Source organism: Typopeltis vanoorti, chromosome 13 (assembly GCF_054136105.1).
Source record: "Typopeltis vanoorti isolate ZY-2024b chromosome 13, IOZ_Tvanoo_1.0, whole genome shotgun sequence".
NCBI lineage: Eukaryota > Metazoa > Arthropoda > Arachnida > Uropygi > Thelyphonidae > Typopeltis > Typopeltis vanoorti.
Window position 1 is genome coordinate 20,252,892 of NC_143561.1, and position 15,758 is coordinate 20,268,649.

Genomic DNA, 15,758 nt, shown 5'->3' on the forward strand with positions numbered 1-15,758 from the left:
TTAGTATCTCCCATAATGCAAAGCACATCTCCTTGCAGACATGTATAATGCCTGCATATAATAGAGGGAAAAAAACTTCTGACGTCTATACTATTTGTATTTGCTTGGAGGTGTTTTTACTTTACGCCTTATGTTGTCCTCTTTTATTATCAAGAACTTGAGTGAAGGTGTTTTTATTCAAGTTTCTAATTTATGAGAATAAATGAATGAAGAAGCAATCTTTTGAAATAAACATATAAAGGTAGAAGCTGTGTGAAATGAATATTAATTATTACACTTAATGTGAATCTCACCCATGAAAGGTTGTAAACTGTCAAAGTGCCAGAAATCAGAGATAATACAGAAATCCTGCCCTGGAGAGCAAACCTGGTATTTTCACAATTTGCATCAGGTTTCCAATAGTCAAGGTGGTGGTCTTATGCCAGTCACTGAAATTCATCTACTATCTTAAGCATTCATAAACATTAATTGCCCATGGTGAATCTGAATCCAAATATAAAAATGAAATATAAAATTTCATTTATAAAATAATATAATTTGATAGCAATACTGGCTGAGTTTTTAGCACTTAATTGTGTAATAGAAGACTACCATAGTGTGGAAGTGATACAGAAGTTCTAGAGGTGAGTGACTAAGATGGTGAATTGACTAAAGATGGATTGAAGGTTTATGGATTATGAAGTTTGGTTGATATGCAGAAATGGAGGTGGGTATATGATAGAGACATAAATTACTAAAGGGATTTTATACAATCATTCATAGAAAAATAAAATTTAGTACATGATAGGAGGGAAGAGAGCAAGAGTAGACCTTGAAAGTGTGTAAGCTGTGTGGTTTGCAGAGGTATGAGAATAAATTTTTTTGCTTGAATAGTGATGAATGAATGGAATGAGTTGTGTCATGATAACTTAGTTAGTGAATGATTATACGATGGATGATAAGCATTGTATGAATCATGGTTAGTGGGTACTACTTTCAACATGGTGTCTTTGAACTGGAAATAACCATGTAATAATAATAATAAGAAAGATTTGCATTATGCTAATCTACAGATATTACATTTGTTTTTGGAATTTTGATAACTGAATATGAAATTTTATTCTATTAGATATCATTTTCATTATCCTTTTTTTTTTTCGATACCCTTTTATAGAGCCATCTGAACTCTTTTCGCAATGAATTGCAGCAGATGAAAGATAATAATTTACATCAAAAGAAGAGGACAACAGAACTATTAAATAACTTGTTAAAAGATCTAGGTGAAATAGGCATGGTGCTTGGTGGCAGTATTTCTGATATCAAGGTGTGTTGTATGTGTGTTATTTACAATATTACAAATCTTATTTTATAGCAAATTGATATGCTGTATCTGGTTTATATATACATATATGTAATACATTTCATTAAACATAAATTTATATACTATGCATTTTATTTTAAAAAATGTATATGATAATTTTTATAAAAATTCCAGATTTTTTTATTAAGTTCTCATCCTGCATATTATGTGGACTTCTGTCCTTGTTATTCGTCTCTGTTGCTGAATAACATTTCCTAAGTATCAACGCATTACCACTTTGAATTTGATCAAGTCCAGAAATACAAATTTGAATATTTGGGATTAAAGTGGATTTTGTTATTCAACATAGTCAGTTCATCAGCAAAATTTTTCTGCTCAACATAAGGGTTTTATTAGCCGAATTTTTTCTTATTTCATTACTAATGTGATTCAAGAATTGAATACAAGCATTAGTTGAATGAAGAATATGAACCATGTCAATCCCATTTTATTCTTGTCAGTCAGTCTGAAAAGACTGATTTTCTTTGGCTGCATTATATGTGTTGCCAAAAAATTTTTGCTGCTATTAATTTTTCATCAGATTCTTCTAAAAACAGATTTTGAAGAAGCTCTTTTTCTTCTGCAAGCAATTTTATAGTAGCTTTAGATCCTGCTGTTTCCTTATGATCAAAAATTTTCTTTCTTAAAGAAACTAGCTGTTCCTATACTTCATTGTTTGTCCATTTTTTATAAATCATATGCCCATCTTCCATTCTATCCCAAGATTTCAAATTTATTAACATAATGCATATTCTCACATTTTTAGAATTTAGCCACTGAATTCATTTTTTGATCAACACTCCAGTAACTTGGCCAGTCATTTATGTCAGTCACTCATTGCTGCTGGATGCAAATGTCATGAACAAAAATAAGTCTCTGAACTTAACTCTTTACTGATTTTCTTACTTGTTTTTAATTTACTTTATAGCTTTTGGATAAAGGATTAAATCAAGGATATATTTTCTTGGCATCTTTAATTTAGTGTAATAAAGTGAAAAAACTCTCAATATGTTTTGTTATTGTTTCATTCTCGGTCACTAACTCATGCTGGCTAGCAACTTTTATTGATTTCTGATACTCTGGCATCATCACAAAAATAGACAACCATGGTCTTCATTATCATTCTTCTCAAGAAGAAATTTTCTAGAATCACTCTTTCATATATCAAATATTTTACCTTCAGGTATATCTGATTTGTGAATTAGGTTCGTTGTTGTGCTCTTCGAAGAATAAACTTCTTTCCTATACACGGTTCCATTGTTTTTTAGAATTTCTTGCTCATGTAGTCTCTTATATTTATGGACAGACAAGTAGATCTACACAAATACGTTTAGAAAAGCACCAAGAATACTTCCACTTCAATTCTGAAAAATCAGGTCTGACTAGCCATGCCATTTCTACCATACATGGGGTTCAATGGCAAGATGCCATAGTGTTGCATCAAAGCTGTTCTTTTTTTAAAAAATTATATGAGGAAACTAGTGAAACTATTAGTGAAACTTGTATTCATCAACCAGTAATTGGAAATAATTGGCTAAAGCTTTCTCATTTTTTGTTAGATCAGTTTTGTGGTTTGTTAGTGTAGAAACAGCAAAGGTTATGCTACACCATTACAAGGGTAAGTAATACACAAGCTAACCCCATTTGGGAAAGTTATCTTGCTTACCACTTCAACAGGTAATCTATTCCACCCAGCTTTGCGAGAGAAAAATCTAGTTCTGATCCCTTTCTTAATCATACGTAAGCTCACCTTCCATGGATAACCCCCTTTCCTCTCTCCTCCTTTCATACAATGTAAAAAATTCCTCAAGCAATATCTTATAACACCGTTTTAGTTTATGGGCTCTTGTCTATCATGTAAGGTTTTGAGATTTGGTAAGCAACGATGGAATGCAAAGTACATACTTGGTGAAAAACTTTAAAGGAAGTAGAGGAGATCTGGGAGTGGTGGTGATGATGGACGACCTGAAATTCAGGGGCCACATTGCATGAGTTGTGAAGATATCGCATCAGATAATGGTAATGATGTGGAGGACCCTGACATGCAGAAATAAAGATGTTATGATGCCATTATGTATAGGGCCTCGATCAGGCGTCATATGGATTATTACACAGGTTTGGTTGCTGGGTTTTCATGATGATTAATGGAAAAGGTCCAGAGAAGATTCACAACGGTGGTCAGTGGTTTTTGGAATGTGGAGTATGAGGACATATTGAGAGAATGTAAGTTGCAGAGCCTCGTGAATAGGAGGAAGGGGGGGGGGTATGATTGAGACATATAAACTAGTCAGGGGTTGTTATCGGGTTGACATGAAAGAGATTTTTCATAGAATGGGAGATGGGAGTATATTAAGAGGCCATCGCTGGAAACTGTATAAGGAGGGTGTGAGCAGAATGGTGTAGACACATTGAATCAGTTTAAGGCACGGTTGGATGAGTATTGTGTGCAATAATGTGTACCTCAGATGATGAGTCTCTGATTCATCATCTGAGGTATACATTATTGGTCACGGAGGTCAGATGTTAATAATATCTTCCCTCTTTTTCTTGTTTACTAGAAATCTGCAGTCCATATACCCTTAATCTGTCCTAATAATCGACATTCCATAATTCCATTATCATCTTTATAATGCTTCTTTGCCTTCTTTGCAGCTTCTTTATTTCCTTGAACCCAGGAAACTAAATCTGCACACTAGTCCAGGTGTGAGGTTATATCATGGCCTTGTAAAGAGGCAAAAGACTTCCTTACATGTAAATGTTTATTTCATTGTCACAATTATCCACTAAGTCTGTATATCAATAACATCCCTTATTGTCCTGCCTATCCTTGCATCATCAGGAAACAATTCAACATCTATCTCCTGTAAGGTTCTTCTTGGTATCATTAATTTATAGATTGAACAAGAAAGATCCAAGGACTGATCCCTGGGATAGTCTATCATATGCCTTAGCAAAGTCTAACAGTATCATACTGTTTCCATTTCTTTGTTGTTGAAAGTTTTACCACTTGGTTATACTATAAATTAAAGATACCAAGAAATTATATTCTTGGTTTAATTCTTTGGATATACAGTAACCCCCCCTCGAGTTACGTAAGTAATGCATTCCGTAAACCTTTACTTAATTTGAATTTTGCGTAAGTCGAATTTGTAAATTGCTTAAGTGTAACTTCATAAGAAACTGTAATATTTATTATTATTATATGTATGTATATATACAGATATGTACAGTATATTATTTACACGGTATTATTTTATAAATGAAACATCATGCAGCAGTATTTACTCAGATATAAACTATAAAAGTATGAAAAATATATAAAAGAATATAAAAACAAACTGAAATAACACTTTTCAATAAAAAATGTCTTGTGACAGCTAATTTAGCTCTGTAGTGGGAGAGTCGGTGCTGGGTGGATGGTTGTGAAGAGAAATGCTGTTCTCTGGCAATTTCTACCCCTCTTGATGTTGAAGGCTGAGCGTAGTCGGGGGTCGTCTGAGTTGTCATTTTGATGTTGTTGTGAGCGGCATCTCACAAACATATCTACAGTAGATTGTGTGGTCACACGCTTTTTGTCATCATAGATGGCCTTGTAGTTAGACATAAAGGAATGGATATGGCGGCTAACATTCTCGAACCGTTCAGTGTTCGGATCCATCGATTCTAATTTTGCTAGCTCCATGTCTATCAGGTTAAAAGCCTCAGCTAGTCCCTCTGTTGTAAATTTCTTAACGTCTGGAGTTGGCAGTTCAATCGGCATAGTATTTTCTTCAGAATTTTGGAATGCCTCTAACTGAATAAGTCATCATTAGTAAGCTCTTCATCGTGACTCAAAAGAAGCTCATTAATGTCAACGCTTTCCACTTCCAGCTCTAATTGCTCTGCCAGTTGCACACACGTCTCCATCACTTGTTGTAATTCTTGTGTCAACTCGACAACCGTATCAGTCATTGTCTGCTCTCCTTCCTTTAAACGATTTTGTACCATTTCTGGGCAGAGTTTCTTCCACTCAGCGTTCATTGCTGTCTGCTTGACTTTATCCCATGCCACCCCGATGTTTTTGATAGCATCAAGGATATTATAATTCTTTCAGAAATCACGTAGAGTAATGCCCTCACTGCTATCAATGGCCTTGATTGCTTGGGAAAACATACAATGCAGATAGTAGGCTTTGAAAGTCGCAATAGCGCCTTGATCCATAGGTTGCAACAGTGTGGTGGTTCTAGGAGGCAGGTAAACAACTTTTACATCAGAATGAAAGTCATCCAACTCTTCCAAGTGGAGAAACACTTTAAACGGGATTCCTTTCTTGGCACAATATTCCTTCACCTTGGGAATGAAGTGGTTATTGAACCAGTCCGCGAACAGCATATGTGTAACCCAAGCCTTAGTATTGGATTTCCAGATTATGGGCAGCCTACTCGGGTCAATGTTCTTAAAGGCCTGCGGTCTCTGGAATAGTACACTGTTAGCGGTTTAAGTTTCAAGTCCTCCTAAGTGTTGCTGCCAATCATAACAGTGATCCGATCTTTTGCGACCTTGAATCCAGGCATAGATTTTTCCTCTTTTGCAATAAATGTCCGTGTTAGCATCCTCTTCCAAAACAGAGCCGTTTTGTCAACATTAAATATTTGCTCAGGCAAATATTCCCCCTCCTCAATTATTTCTGCCAGAAGTTTGGGAAATTTACTTGCCGTGTCTGTATCTGCACTTGCTGCCTCACCCGTGACTTTGATGCTGTGTAGATTTGTATGCTTCTTGAATCGTTTGAACCATCCATTGCTAGCTTTAAATGCACTCTCCGTGTCCATGATGCCGGCCTTCTCTCGTAAATCTTTATGTAAAGACCTAGCCTTCTAGATAATCAGAAACTCAACATTATCTGCTTCTGTGTCAGATCCTCAATCCAGTGAGACAACAATTTCTCCATCTTTGAAATTGGGCCCAGCCTCTTCTTGGTAATGATTGTGCCCTTCAACATTACCGAACCTTTCATGCTTTCAACAATGCAAACTTTATCCTTCACTATCGTATTCACTGTCGAAATAGGTCGATTTATATCCCGAGCTATTGTTGATATAATTTTCCCATCTTCATACATAGGAATTATTTTCAACTTTTCTTCTAAAGTAATTGCAGACCTTTGTTTTTTAGATTTATTACCAGCAAATTCGGTTTTGCGTTTCGAATCCATTTTAAGGGTAAATAAACAACGAACATTAACGGTGATAAACAAGTGACTAAACTAACTGCACAAGGCATGGATTACTGACGGGTCAGGGAAAGGAGGAATTGTTTATGCAGTCCTTATTTCTAATTGGTAGTTTCAGTTTGAATGTTACTTCTTTTGCGCACTTGGCCTCTGCTGGTCTCGGCGTCTACCGGTAACCTGTCACTGTCTCTTACTATTCGTAACATTTGCTGTGAATGCCTAGTCTAGTTAACATTATGTCATTGCATACTGCAATGGATGTCAAAGACGCAAACATGTTCATACGTGCTAGTAGTTGCAATTTTCGAGATTTATTACATAACTGCGAATTTACGTTAGTCGCGTATTACGTAAGTCACGGGTTACTCTATAAAGGATTAAACCAGGTATAATTTCTTGGTATCTTTAATTTATGATTCTATTCCTTTTATCCATCTCATCTGTAATGTTGTTATAAAATATTAGCATATTGCTCAGATGTGACATCCCTTTAGTAAACCCATGGTGTTCCTTGCAAAGTATAGCTTTTCCATCAACCCATTTCTTGCATATGAGCTCTTACTAACTTCTAGAATTTTTACTACTGCTTGAGGATCCTAATAAGTCAATAGTGAGTCACATCAGGGACTATCATAAATTATTTCCATTCTGTGAGATATTTCCTGAACTGGGACTCAAATTATACAAACATGTCAAGAGTGAGCCTATCCAGGTGAGCTAAACATTCCTTTAGCATATGTGCTGGTATCCCATCTTCCTCTATTGCCAAATTCTTATTAAGGCTGTGCAACAGTTCTATAACCTTTTTCTCATGCACCTATCTCCTCAACCAATGTAATCCTGATACTGTGCACCATCTTACATATACCATGTTAATAGATCTTAGCTAAGAACTCATTATTTGAACACCTGCATCTCCTTCTTACACAAGGGTATCATCTGCATTCAGTAAAGTTATTCTTATACATTCATTCTTTCTTTTACTTGCATAATTATAAAATTCTTTTGGGTTGCCTTTAGCCTGCACAGCCAACTTATTTTCATTCTCTGATATTGCTTTTCATACAATATTCATGACTTTTCTAGCTCTAGATTGGGCTTTATGTAGTTCTAACTCCTTTCATCCTTATTCTCAATATTCCTTCCACATCAACTTCTCCTTATTGATCACTTGCTTATTAAGGTTGCATGTCTATTGCACTCCCACTCAGATCTTGCATAATTTAAGCATCTTTCAAGCTTCCTATGTACTACTTACTACCTTCCCATTCAGTAACTGATACCATAAGATCAAACAGTCTTCTCCTCAGTTTGTCATAATTTCCAGGTTGTAGTTCAGAATGTAACCGTTCCTGATTGGAACATTCATATACTTGGCTACTTTCCAGATTAGTATGGTGTGATCACTGTCATCAGTTTGTGGCGAAATAGTCACATCCTCAACTGAGACCCCTTCTTATGCAATGATCAGATATTCATGACTTTTCTAGCGCTAGACTGGGCTTTACGTAGTTCTAACTCCTCTCATCCTTATTTCTCAATATTCCTTCTGAGAAAGTTGTCTCACAACAGCTCAATAAATTCTCCTTCATTCTTATCATCTTCTCTCTGCCATCCAATTAATGTTCACATATTATTACTTGTTTAGTATTCATAAAGCTAATTTGCCATTGCATTTCACCATCGCCAGCAACTGAATCACCAGGTCTGTAGCAACATCACATGCATTTTATCCTACTTCCATCTACTTCACACCAGATAGTCTTAGACTTGCAGTTGCATGGAACATTATTACTGTTGTTGCTTACATGAGTTTCTACCCTAACTGGACTCATATCTGATATCATTAGTAGTATGCTCTCTCTTATCTATTCAGTCCTTTTTAAAAATACTATTCTCTTTATGTTTGATTCCAGTTATGTCTGACTGTGAAACCACATTTCATTAATGCCAACAGTCTTAGGCCATAATGTATTCACCAAGGCAGCAAACTTAAAACTCGTTGTTCTTTGTGCTTCTGGCATTTGTGTATAGACATATCAAGTTACTCCTTTCTTTTTTGTATACATATATCTGCAGAATACTTTGCCCACTTGGGCAATTTTCTCTTTCCAGTCCCTACTCACACTCTCAGAAAGTTTTAATTCAAAGCATACATGTCCACCCTTTCCTGAAATTCATAACCAAACCAAACCATGCTCATTAATAAAGCCAGTCTGTCTTTTAATTAGTTTTAGCATATGTACTGTTTTCACACATCAATGTTTCAACATAATCCCTTTATTGAAAGTTTTTTCACTTGGTTATACTGTAAATTAAAGATTCCAAGAAATTATATTCTTGGTTTTATCCTTTATCCAAGTGTAAGCAAAACAAAGTTTGCGCATGAAGTAACTTCACAACTGGGCTACTTTTGATTCCATGCATTGCTATGCATTATGGGAAGGGCAGTTACCCAGACAGGTTTTGACCTTTGCAGTCTCATCAGTGAAAGCCAGACCCAGAAGTGATCCTTTATCCAAGCTTACACTTGGATGAAGGATGAAACCAGGAATATAATTTTTTGGCATCTTTAATTTATAGTGTAACTTTCAACATCAATCTTTAATCCAGAGTATTTTAGTAATAAGGTGTGACACCTTTTGACTACTTTCATATGGAAATATGACTTCTGCATTACTTCAACCTTGGTATTACTTCTGGGTGTGCTCCCACTGATGAGACCTTGTACTCCTATACTAACTACTCTAGGCCTGTGATGAACACCCCTTTACTTTTTCACCTCAGTAAAGGTCGAAACCAGTCTGGGTAGTGGCACCTTCCATAATGCATAGCATTATACATATCTTTAAGAATGTGTGTTGCATTATGGGATACTAAGGCAATTGATGTGAAGTCATTAGTCTCTATACACAAGTAAGTCAGCTCTGAAGTTACCTCATGTGCAAACTTTGTTTTGCTTACTTGGAAAGGATGAAACCAAGAATATAATTTCTCGGCATCTTTAATTTATAGTCCCTTTGTTTTTGTTGTAAATTAATAAACACATCATGGCTCTACTCAGATTTACAGTGGTTTATTTTTTATTTGGTATATTATTATGTCCATGTTTACTATTCTTAAAAGAAATAGTAATACAGTTCCTATACATTAAAAGAAAAAAAAATAAGCTATGGAAGGGATGTTAAAATGGATATCATTAAGCATAAGCAGTGAGGATAAACATTGGCATGTTCTTGATATGTCTAAAATGACAGTTCATACTGTTCTTAAGAATGTTAAAGATAATGAAGCAAAAGCTAACAATGCTCAGGAATTCTGAAGTAAAAAAAGGAATAATAGGAATCTTATATAAAAAAAGAAAAATACAACGAAGATTATGGAATGTTGAACGGCAACACATGGATGAGGACATTTATAGTAAAAAAAATACCAGTGACCCCACAGCCAGGATCTGCTAGTCTTTGTTAATACTTCTTATAGTGGCGGATGAGAAAGCAGTGGATAATCCACTTTGTTGTTCTACCTCTTCATTTTCTGACTAATCCTAAACCAAGCAGTTTTAATTGTTCTACATATGCTTTGCCATAGGCACACGTGGCATTTTTAGTGTCAAACACACATTGCATTTTTTTTTGTATTTCTTTTAGTAAATGGATATTTATTGAATATTTAACATGTTTTCAATTGGTGTGAGTATCATTTTCTTTGTCACACTGCCAGTTAATAGTAATTACAATAAATTGTATGGAAATTTGGTTCTGACTATAAGTGTTTACACTATCGGTAGTTATCCACTTATGAGAATCCCTTTTACCAAATTTTATCATCCATGAGGGTGTAATACCATTTGAAGTGAATATGATTACAGATGTTAATTAGTTGAAATATGAAACATTGTAAATAATAAAATTACAGCATGTTTAAGTTAAGGTTATGAGATTTAGATTCTCTAATAAATTTAACTTAGAACCTTTGATTATTGGATGATATTCATATTTAAAAATTTAGGGACACAAAACACACATGTTGAAATGATTATTTTACTAATTATTAATAAAATAACACCTGATGTTTTGACTCCTGTATTGAGGTCATCATCATCAGGATACATGTGTATAGTGAACCAAGCTACATGCTCTTGCACTCTATAAAGAAAAATTAAATCTATGCTGTTAATTAATCTGTTTCTTAGCTGACCTCTAGTGATAATTACATAAGATAAAATAAATAAAAACTACAATAAACTCTGCTAAAGTCCTCATGTACAAAGATTCTTCTGAATTTGTACAGTTCGAGTTGCTATTGCATGTTAAGGGGAAAAAAAACACTTCACCAAGTCTTCTTGTAATGGGATTTTTCTTTGGCTTGTTCTGGTTGCTATAAAGGTTGCAAATGGTCCTCCACATTCTTGAAATGGTTAGGCCATCATTTTTGTTCAGATTTGGATTATGTTTGAGCATTTCACATGCTTCTTTAAATTTCCTCTCGAACCAGGTTTTGGTGTGATGTAGGGATTTGGGATTTTTCCAATCAATTCTGTGGTATGTTTGGAGTGCGTGGTCAGAAAGACCGGTTTTTCCGAAATGGAGGTATTTAATGTGTTGTTTGTGTTTGTCCTTCCTAATTGGGATGGTTCGCCCTATTTCCCCTATGTATGGTAGGTTACATGTGCATTGTATTTTGTATACCCCTGGGTGGGCTAGGTGTGGAAGAGGATCTTTGGAAGAATTGAGTAGATGTCTTAATTTTGTCGAGGGTTTAAAGGTGGTTTTGATGTTGTATTTGTGTAGTGTTCTGCCTATTTTTTTCGGAAATGCCTCTAACATAAGGTATGGCAATAGCATTCTTGAAATCTTTTTTGTTTTTACTAGTATCTCTGTGGAGGATCTTGTGAATAGTTTTTTTACTATATCTATTTTTTATAAATGTATGGTTGATGATCTTGTATTCCTCCTTTAGAGCTTGTTCATTTGAACAAATAGTTTGAGCTCTGTGTTTAAGGGTGCTTATGACACCTAGTTTATGTGTTGGGTGGTGATAGAAATTTTTGATATGTACTGGCCTGTGTGTGTAGGTTTGTGGTAGGCAGAAGGAGAGACAGCCTGGGGGAAGACGTGTGATGAGTGTGTCTAGGAACGGAAGAGAGTTTTTTTCTCTTTCGATGGTGAATTGGATACGTTTGTGTCCTTTGTTCAGGTAGCTAAGGAATATATTTAGTGCTTCGCTGCTGTGGGGCCAAATGGCGAAAATATCGTCGACTTATCTGAGCCAAATTTTGGGATTTAGGTACGCTGACTCTAGCACTTGTTGCTCAAAGTCTTCCATATAAAAGTTAGCTATTGAGAGAAAGTGGTGAGCCCATGGCTGTACCCTCTTTTTGAAGGTAAAAATTGTTTTGCCACAAAATGTCTAGAGCAGAGTACGTGGGCAAAGAGGGCCATGATGTTGTGTTGAAATATGTTCTGTAGGAGCAAGATAGTATCATTGATCAGGACATTGGTGAAAAGGGAAGTTATGTCAAAGCTGACTAATAAATCTTGGTCGTTGAGTGTAATGTTTTTAATTTTGTTTATGAAATGTTGTGTATTTTTTATATAGGATGTTGAAAGTTTATTTTTCACTTGGTTAGAGTATAATAAATTTAGTTTAATCCTTTATCCAGTGTGAGCAAACAAAGTTTGCGCCTGAAAATATCTTCAGGACTGGGGTAAGGTGGTACAACACCAGGGCACTCCTTGCAAAGGTGGAGCAAGCTACCAACACTCCTATCTCAGTATCTCCCATAATGCAAAACACATCTCCTTGCGGATATCTTTAATGTTATGCATTAAGGCAAGGGCCACAACCCAGACTAATTTCGACCTTTATTGAGGTCTCTTCAGTGGGAGCCAGGCCCAAGTGGAGATACCAGGCAGAAGCATTAGCAAGTCATCTCTACCTATAGGAGTTGCCAAATGGTGTGCCACCCTTTTTTAATAAATTACTCTGGATTTAGAGAAAGATGTTGAAAGTTTATTTTTCATTTGGTTAGAGTATAATAAATTTAGTTTAATCCTTTATCCAAGTGTGAGCAAACAAAGTTTGCACCTGAAAACTTTTTTTTATATAGGAAGGGGACTGACCTACCAGTTCCTTGAGTGTGGCCGCTAAATTTTTGGCTAGGTGGTAATTTGGGCTGTTGATTCCTTCAACAATCAGATGTAGTGGTGTGTCTGCTTTGTGTATTTTTGGCAGGCCATAAATTCTGGGTGTGCGAGCATAATGAGGTATTAGTTTTTTTGTTTCTTCTAGCCATGTGTTTGTGGATTTAATTAATTCAGTTGTTTTCTTTTTGATACATTTCATGGGGTTGTAGTTTACCATTTGGTAGGTGTTGTGGTCCGATACCAAATGGTTCATTTTTTCTATGTAAGTTGTCTGATCTAAAATGACAGTGGCATTCCCTTTATCTGCTTTTGTCATTATAATATCTTGGTTATTTTTTAGGGATTTAAGAGCCTGTTTTTCTGTTTTGTTTAGGTTGCTGCTTAGTTTTTTGTTTGAATTTAGCATACAAGATGTTTTCATGTGTATTTGGTCAGCTAGATTGACGGGGAGGAATCTTAAACCTCTCGATATGATAAATGATATCAAGTTTGTTTACTGACCTCGGCGCAATGGCGTAGTTTAGACCTTTCTCCAGTAGTGAGAGTTCACCTTGGGTGAGATTGTAGTTTGATTGGTTGATAATCAGGCCGTGGTCCGATGGTGGTTGGTTGCTCCTAACTTCATTTGTGGGTGATTGACTGCTCCTTTCGTTATGGCGTCCTGATTGCTTGAAACTTCATTATTAATTTTTCCTTGTTTTTCAGTAATAGGTGCTTGGCTGAGTTGTCTGTGATCCTGTCTAAAATATCCCAAATTTCTGGATTAATGTAGTTGGATAGCTCTAATTTAAGTTGTAGAACTTTGGCTTGGGTAGTTGCTAGGTTTTTTTGTGCCTCGTGGATCTGTTCCCTTAACGCTTTTTCCAACCGGGCATAGATACGGAGTGCTTTAGCTGATTTAAACTTCTTCTTTAGTTTAATGTAGTTGGATATTAAGTTGCTGTCTCTACATCATTTCAAAAAGGCTAGTCGATTAGTTAACAAGGAAACACGTATCTTTGGTTTACCGTAGAGGCTTCACTGCTTGTGGGTCAAATCTACATAGATTATGATGACTCTTTTTTTTAAGGTTACACAGTGATCAGCATTCATATTTACGAATTTAGGGACACAAAACACACATGTTGAAATGATTGTATTTGCCATAGGCACACATGGCATTTTTAGTGTCAAACACATTGCATTTTTTTGTATTTCTTATACTAAATGGATTTTTATAGAATATTTAACATGTTTTCAATTGGTATGAGTATCATTTTCTTTGTCACACTGCCAGTTAATATTAATTACAATAAATTATGTGGAAATTTGGTTCTGACTCTGAGTGTTTACACTATCAGTAGTTATCCACTTATAATGAGAATCCCCTTTTACTAAATTTTATCATCCATGAGGGTGTAATACCATTTGAAGTGAATATGATTACAGATGTTAATTAGTTGAAATATGAAACATTGTAAATAATAAAATTACAGCATGTTTAAGTTAAAGTTATTATGAGGTTTAGATTCTCTAATAAATTTAACTTAGAACCTTTGATTATTGGATGGTATATTGCAAATGCTAAAATGTTAATATCCAGGTTGTGTTGTCAGATCAACATAGACTAGAAATAATAGTTTTACTGAAATGTTTTTGTAATAGTGAAATGTTCTTTTAACCTACAAACCACTATTATTGTTGTATACAGATCCCCCCCCTTCCTTCACTAGAACTGGAGAGGGAGAAGAAATTGAGAAAGCAAAGCACTACAACATGAATCCACTGTAATCAGAAATCATTGTTTATACTTCAGAATTATACCTGTGTATAAAATAGGATGGCTATGAAGACTAAGTTATAATTATGTTTAATTTAGGCTTTTAGCTGTAAAGATTATTTATATCTTCCAAATTTCATTTGATTGTCTGAATAGTTACTTTTTTAATTCTTATTTCAGTCAACAGCAGATAATCCTGGAAAGGTGGAAGAAGAATTCACTGTTGCTCGTTTGTATATAAGTAAAATGAAGTCAGAAGTCAAGGCTTTAACACAGGTTAATATCAAATTATTTTCTGAATAATATTATGTTACCAAAGTACATAAACTACAGTAGAATTGTATTTCACATCAGGTCAGAAGAACTGCTCAAAAACTCCAAATTCTATGTATGAAAATGCCAGGTAGCCTGCAATGTAAAAGTAACACAACATTAATCGTAATCAGTTTTTAAAGTTGTCCTGTCAGATTCTGTCTCTTCCCTCCACTCGAAAAATACTTTTTTTTGAGGGGGGGGAAGCGTGAGAAGTAGTGAATGTCATAAATCTTAAGACTCAGAAACAATTTGTGTGTATGTGTGTGTGTGTGTAATTTCAGAAGAATGTATTCAGTCATCTAAAAATTCAAGATATATATATTCTGAGTGACTAGAACTCACATGAACTTGTATATGAATATAAGACTAAATCTAATCTAATTAATTTTAGTGTATTGAAATTAATTAGGAGTTATCCCTGAACAATCAGTCTTTTTTATTCCTCTGGATCCCTCCCTCTCTTTGTCACAGAATATCATTCTTCCTTACACCTCCATAAAAAAAATAAATAAAAAGAAGAACATACAAACTTTTTTTAAGACAAGGGCTATCACATGCTTCTTCTACATCTCGCAGGTAATATGAGATTATAGAACAGTTAAGTAAATGAATTGATTATTCACAATATGAGTTAGAATGCTATTTTCTTTCATAAAATCAAAACTTAAGCATTTCCATAATGGATCCCTTCATTTCAATATGTGGATATTTATAGATAGAAGCTTCCTCCAAGAATGATCTTTCTTTGCATATTTCACTATGGAAAGGAAATGAATAATCTCTTCAGCTGGAAACTTTATCAAAACGACCTTTTTTTCTTTAATCTTCTGAATTTGCATTCTAATTATACAACATATCAAAACAAAACTAAGTAAATTTCCTTCCAGGAAACGTAGAAATACTGTATATCTCTAACTTTTCTCAATATAAATAAAATGCTGTTTCTCTAGTAATAAAAATATTTCATTCTTTCTGTCCCTTCCA

The 15,758-nt window shown here is 34.9% G+C and overlaps 1 protein-coding gene across 2 annotated transcripts in view; it reads left to right on the forward strand.

Moving 5' to 3' along the window:
- Positions 1 to 15,758, forward strand: part of LOC150099979 (kinesin heavy chain-like) — a 579,478-nt gene that overhangs the window by 320,439 nt on the left and 243,281 nt on the right. For both annotated transcript variants that reach the window (XM_090403282.1, XM_090403283.1), the window contains exons 14-15: positions 1,154 to 1,303; positions 14,640 to 14,735. In XM_090403282.1, the coding sequence (XP_090259408.1) occupies positions 1,154 to 1,303; positions 14,640 to 14,735 (246 nt within the window). The remainder of the gene's footprint in view (positions 1 to 1,153; positions 1,304 to 14,639; positions 14,736 to 15,758) is intronic.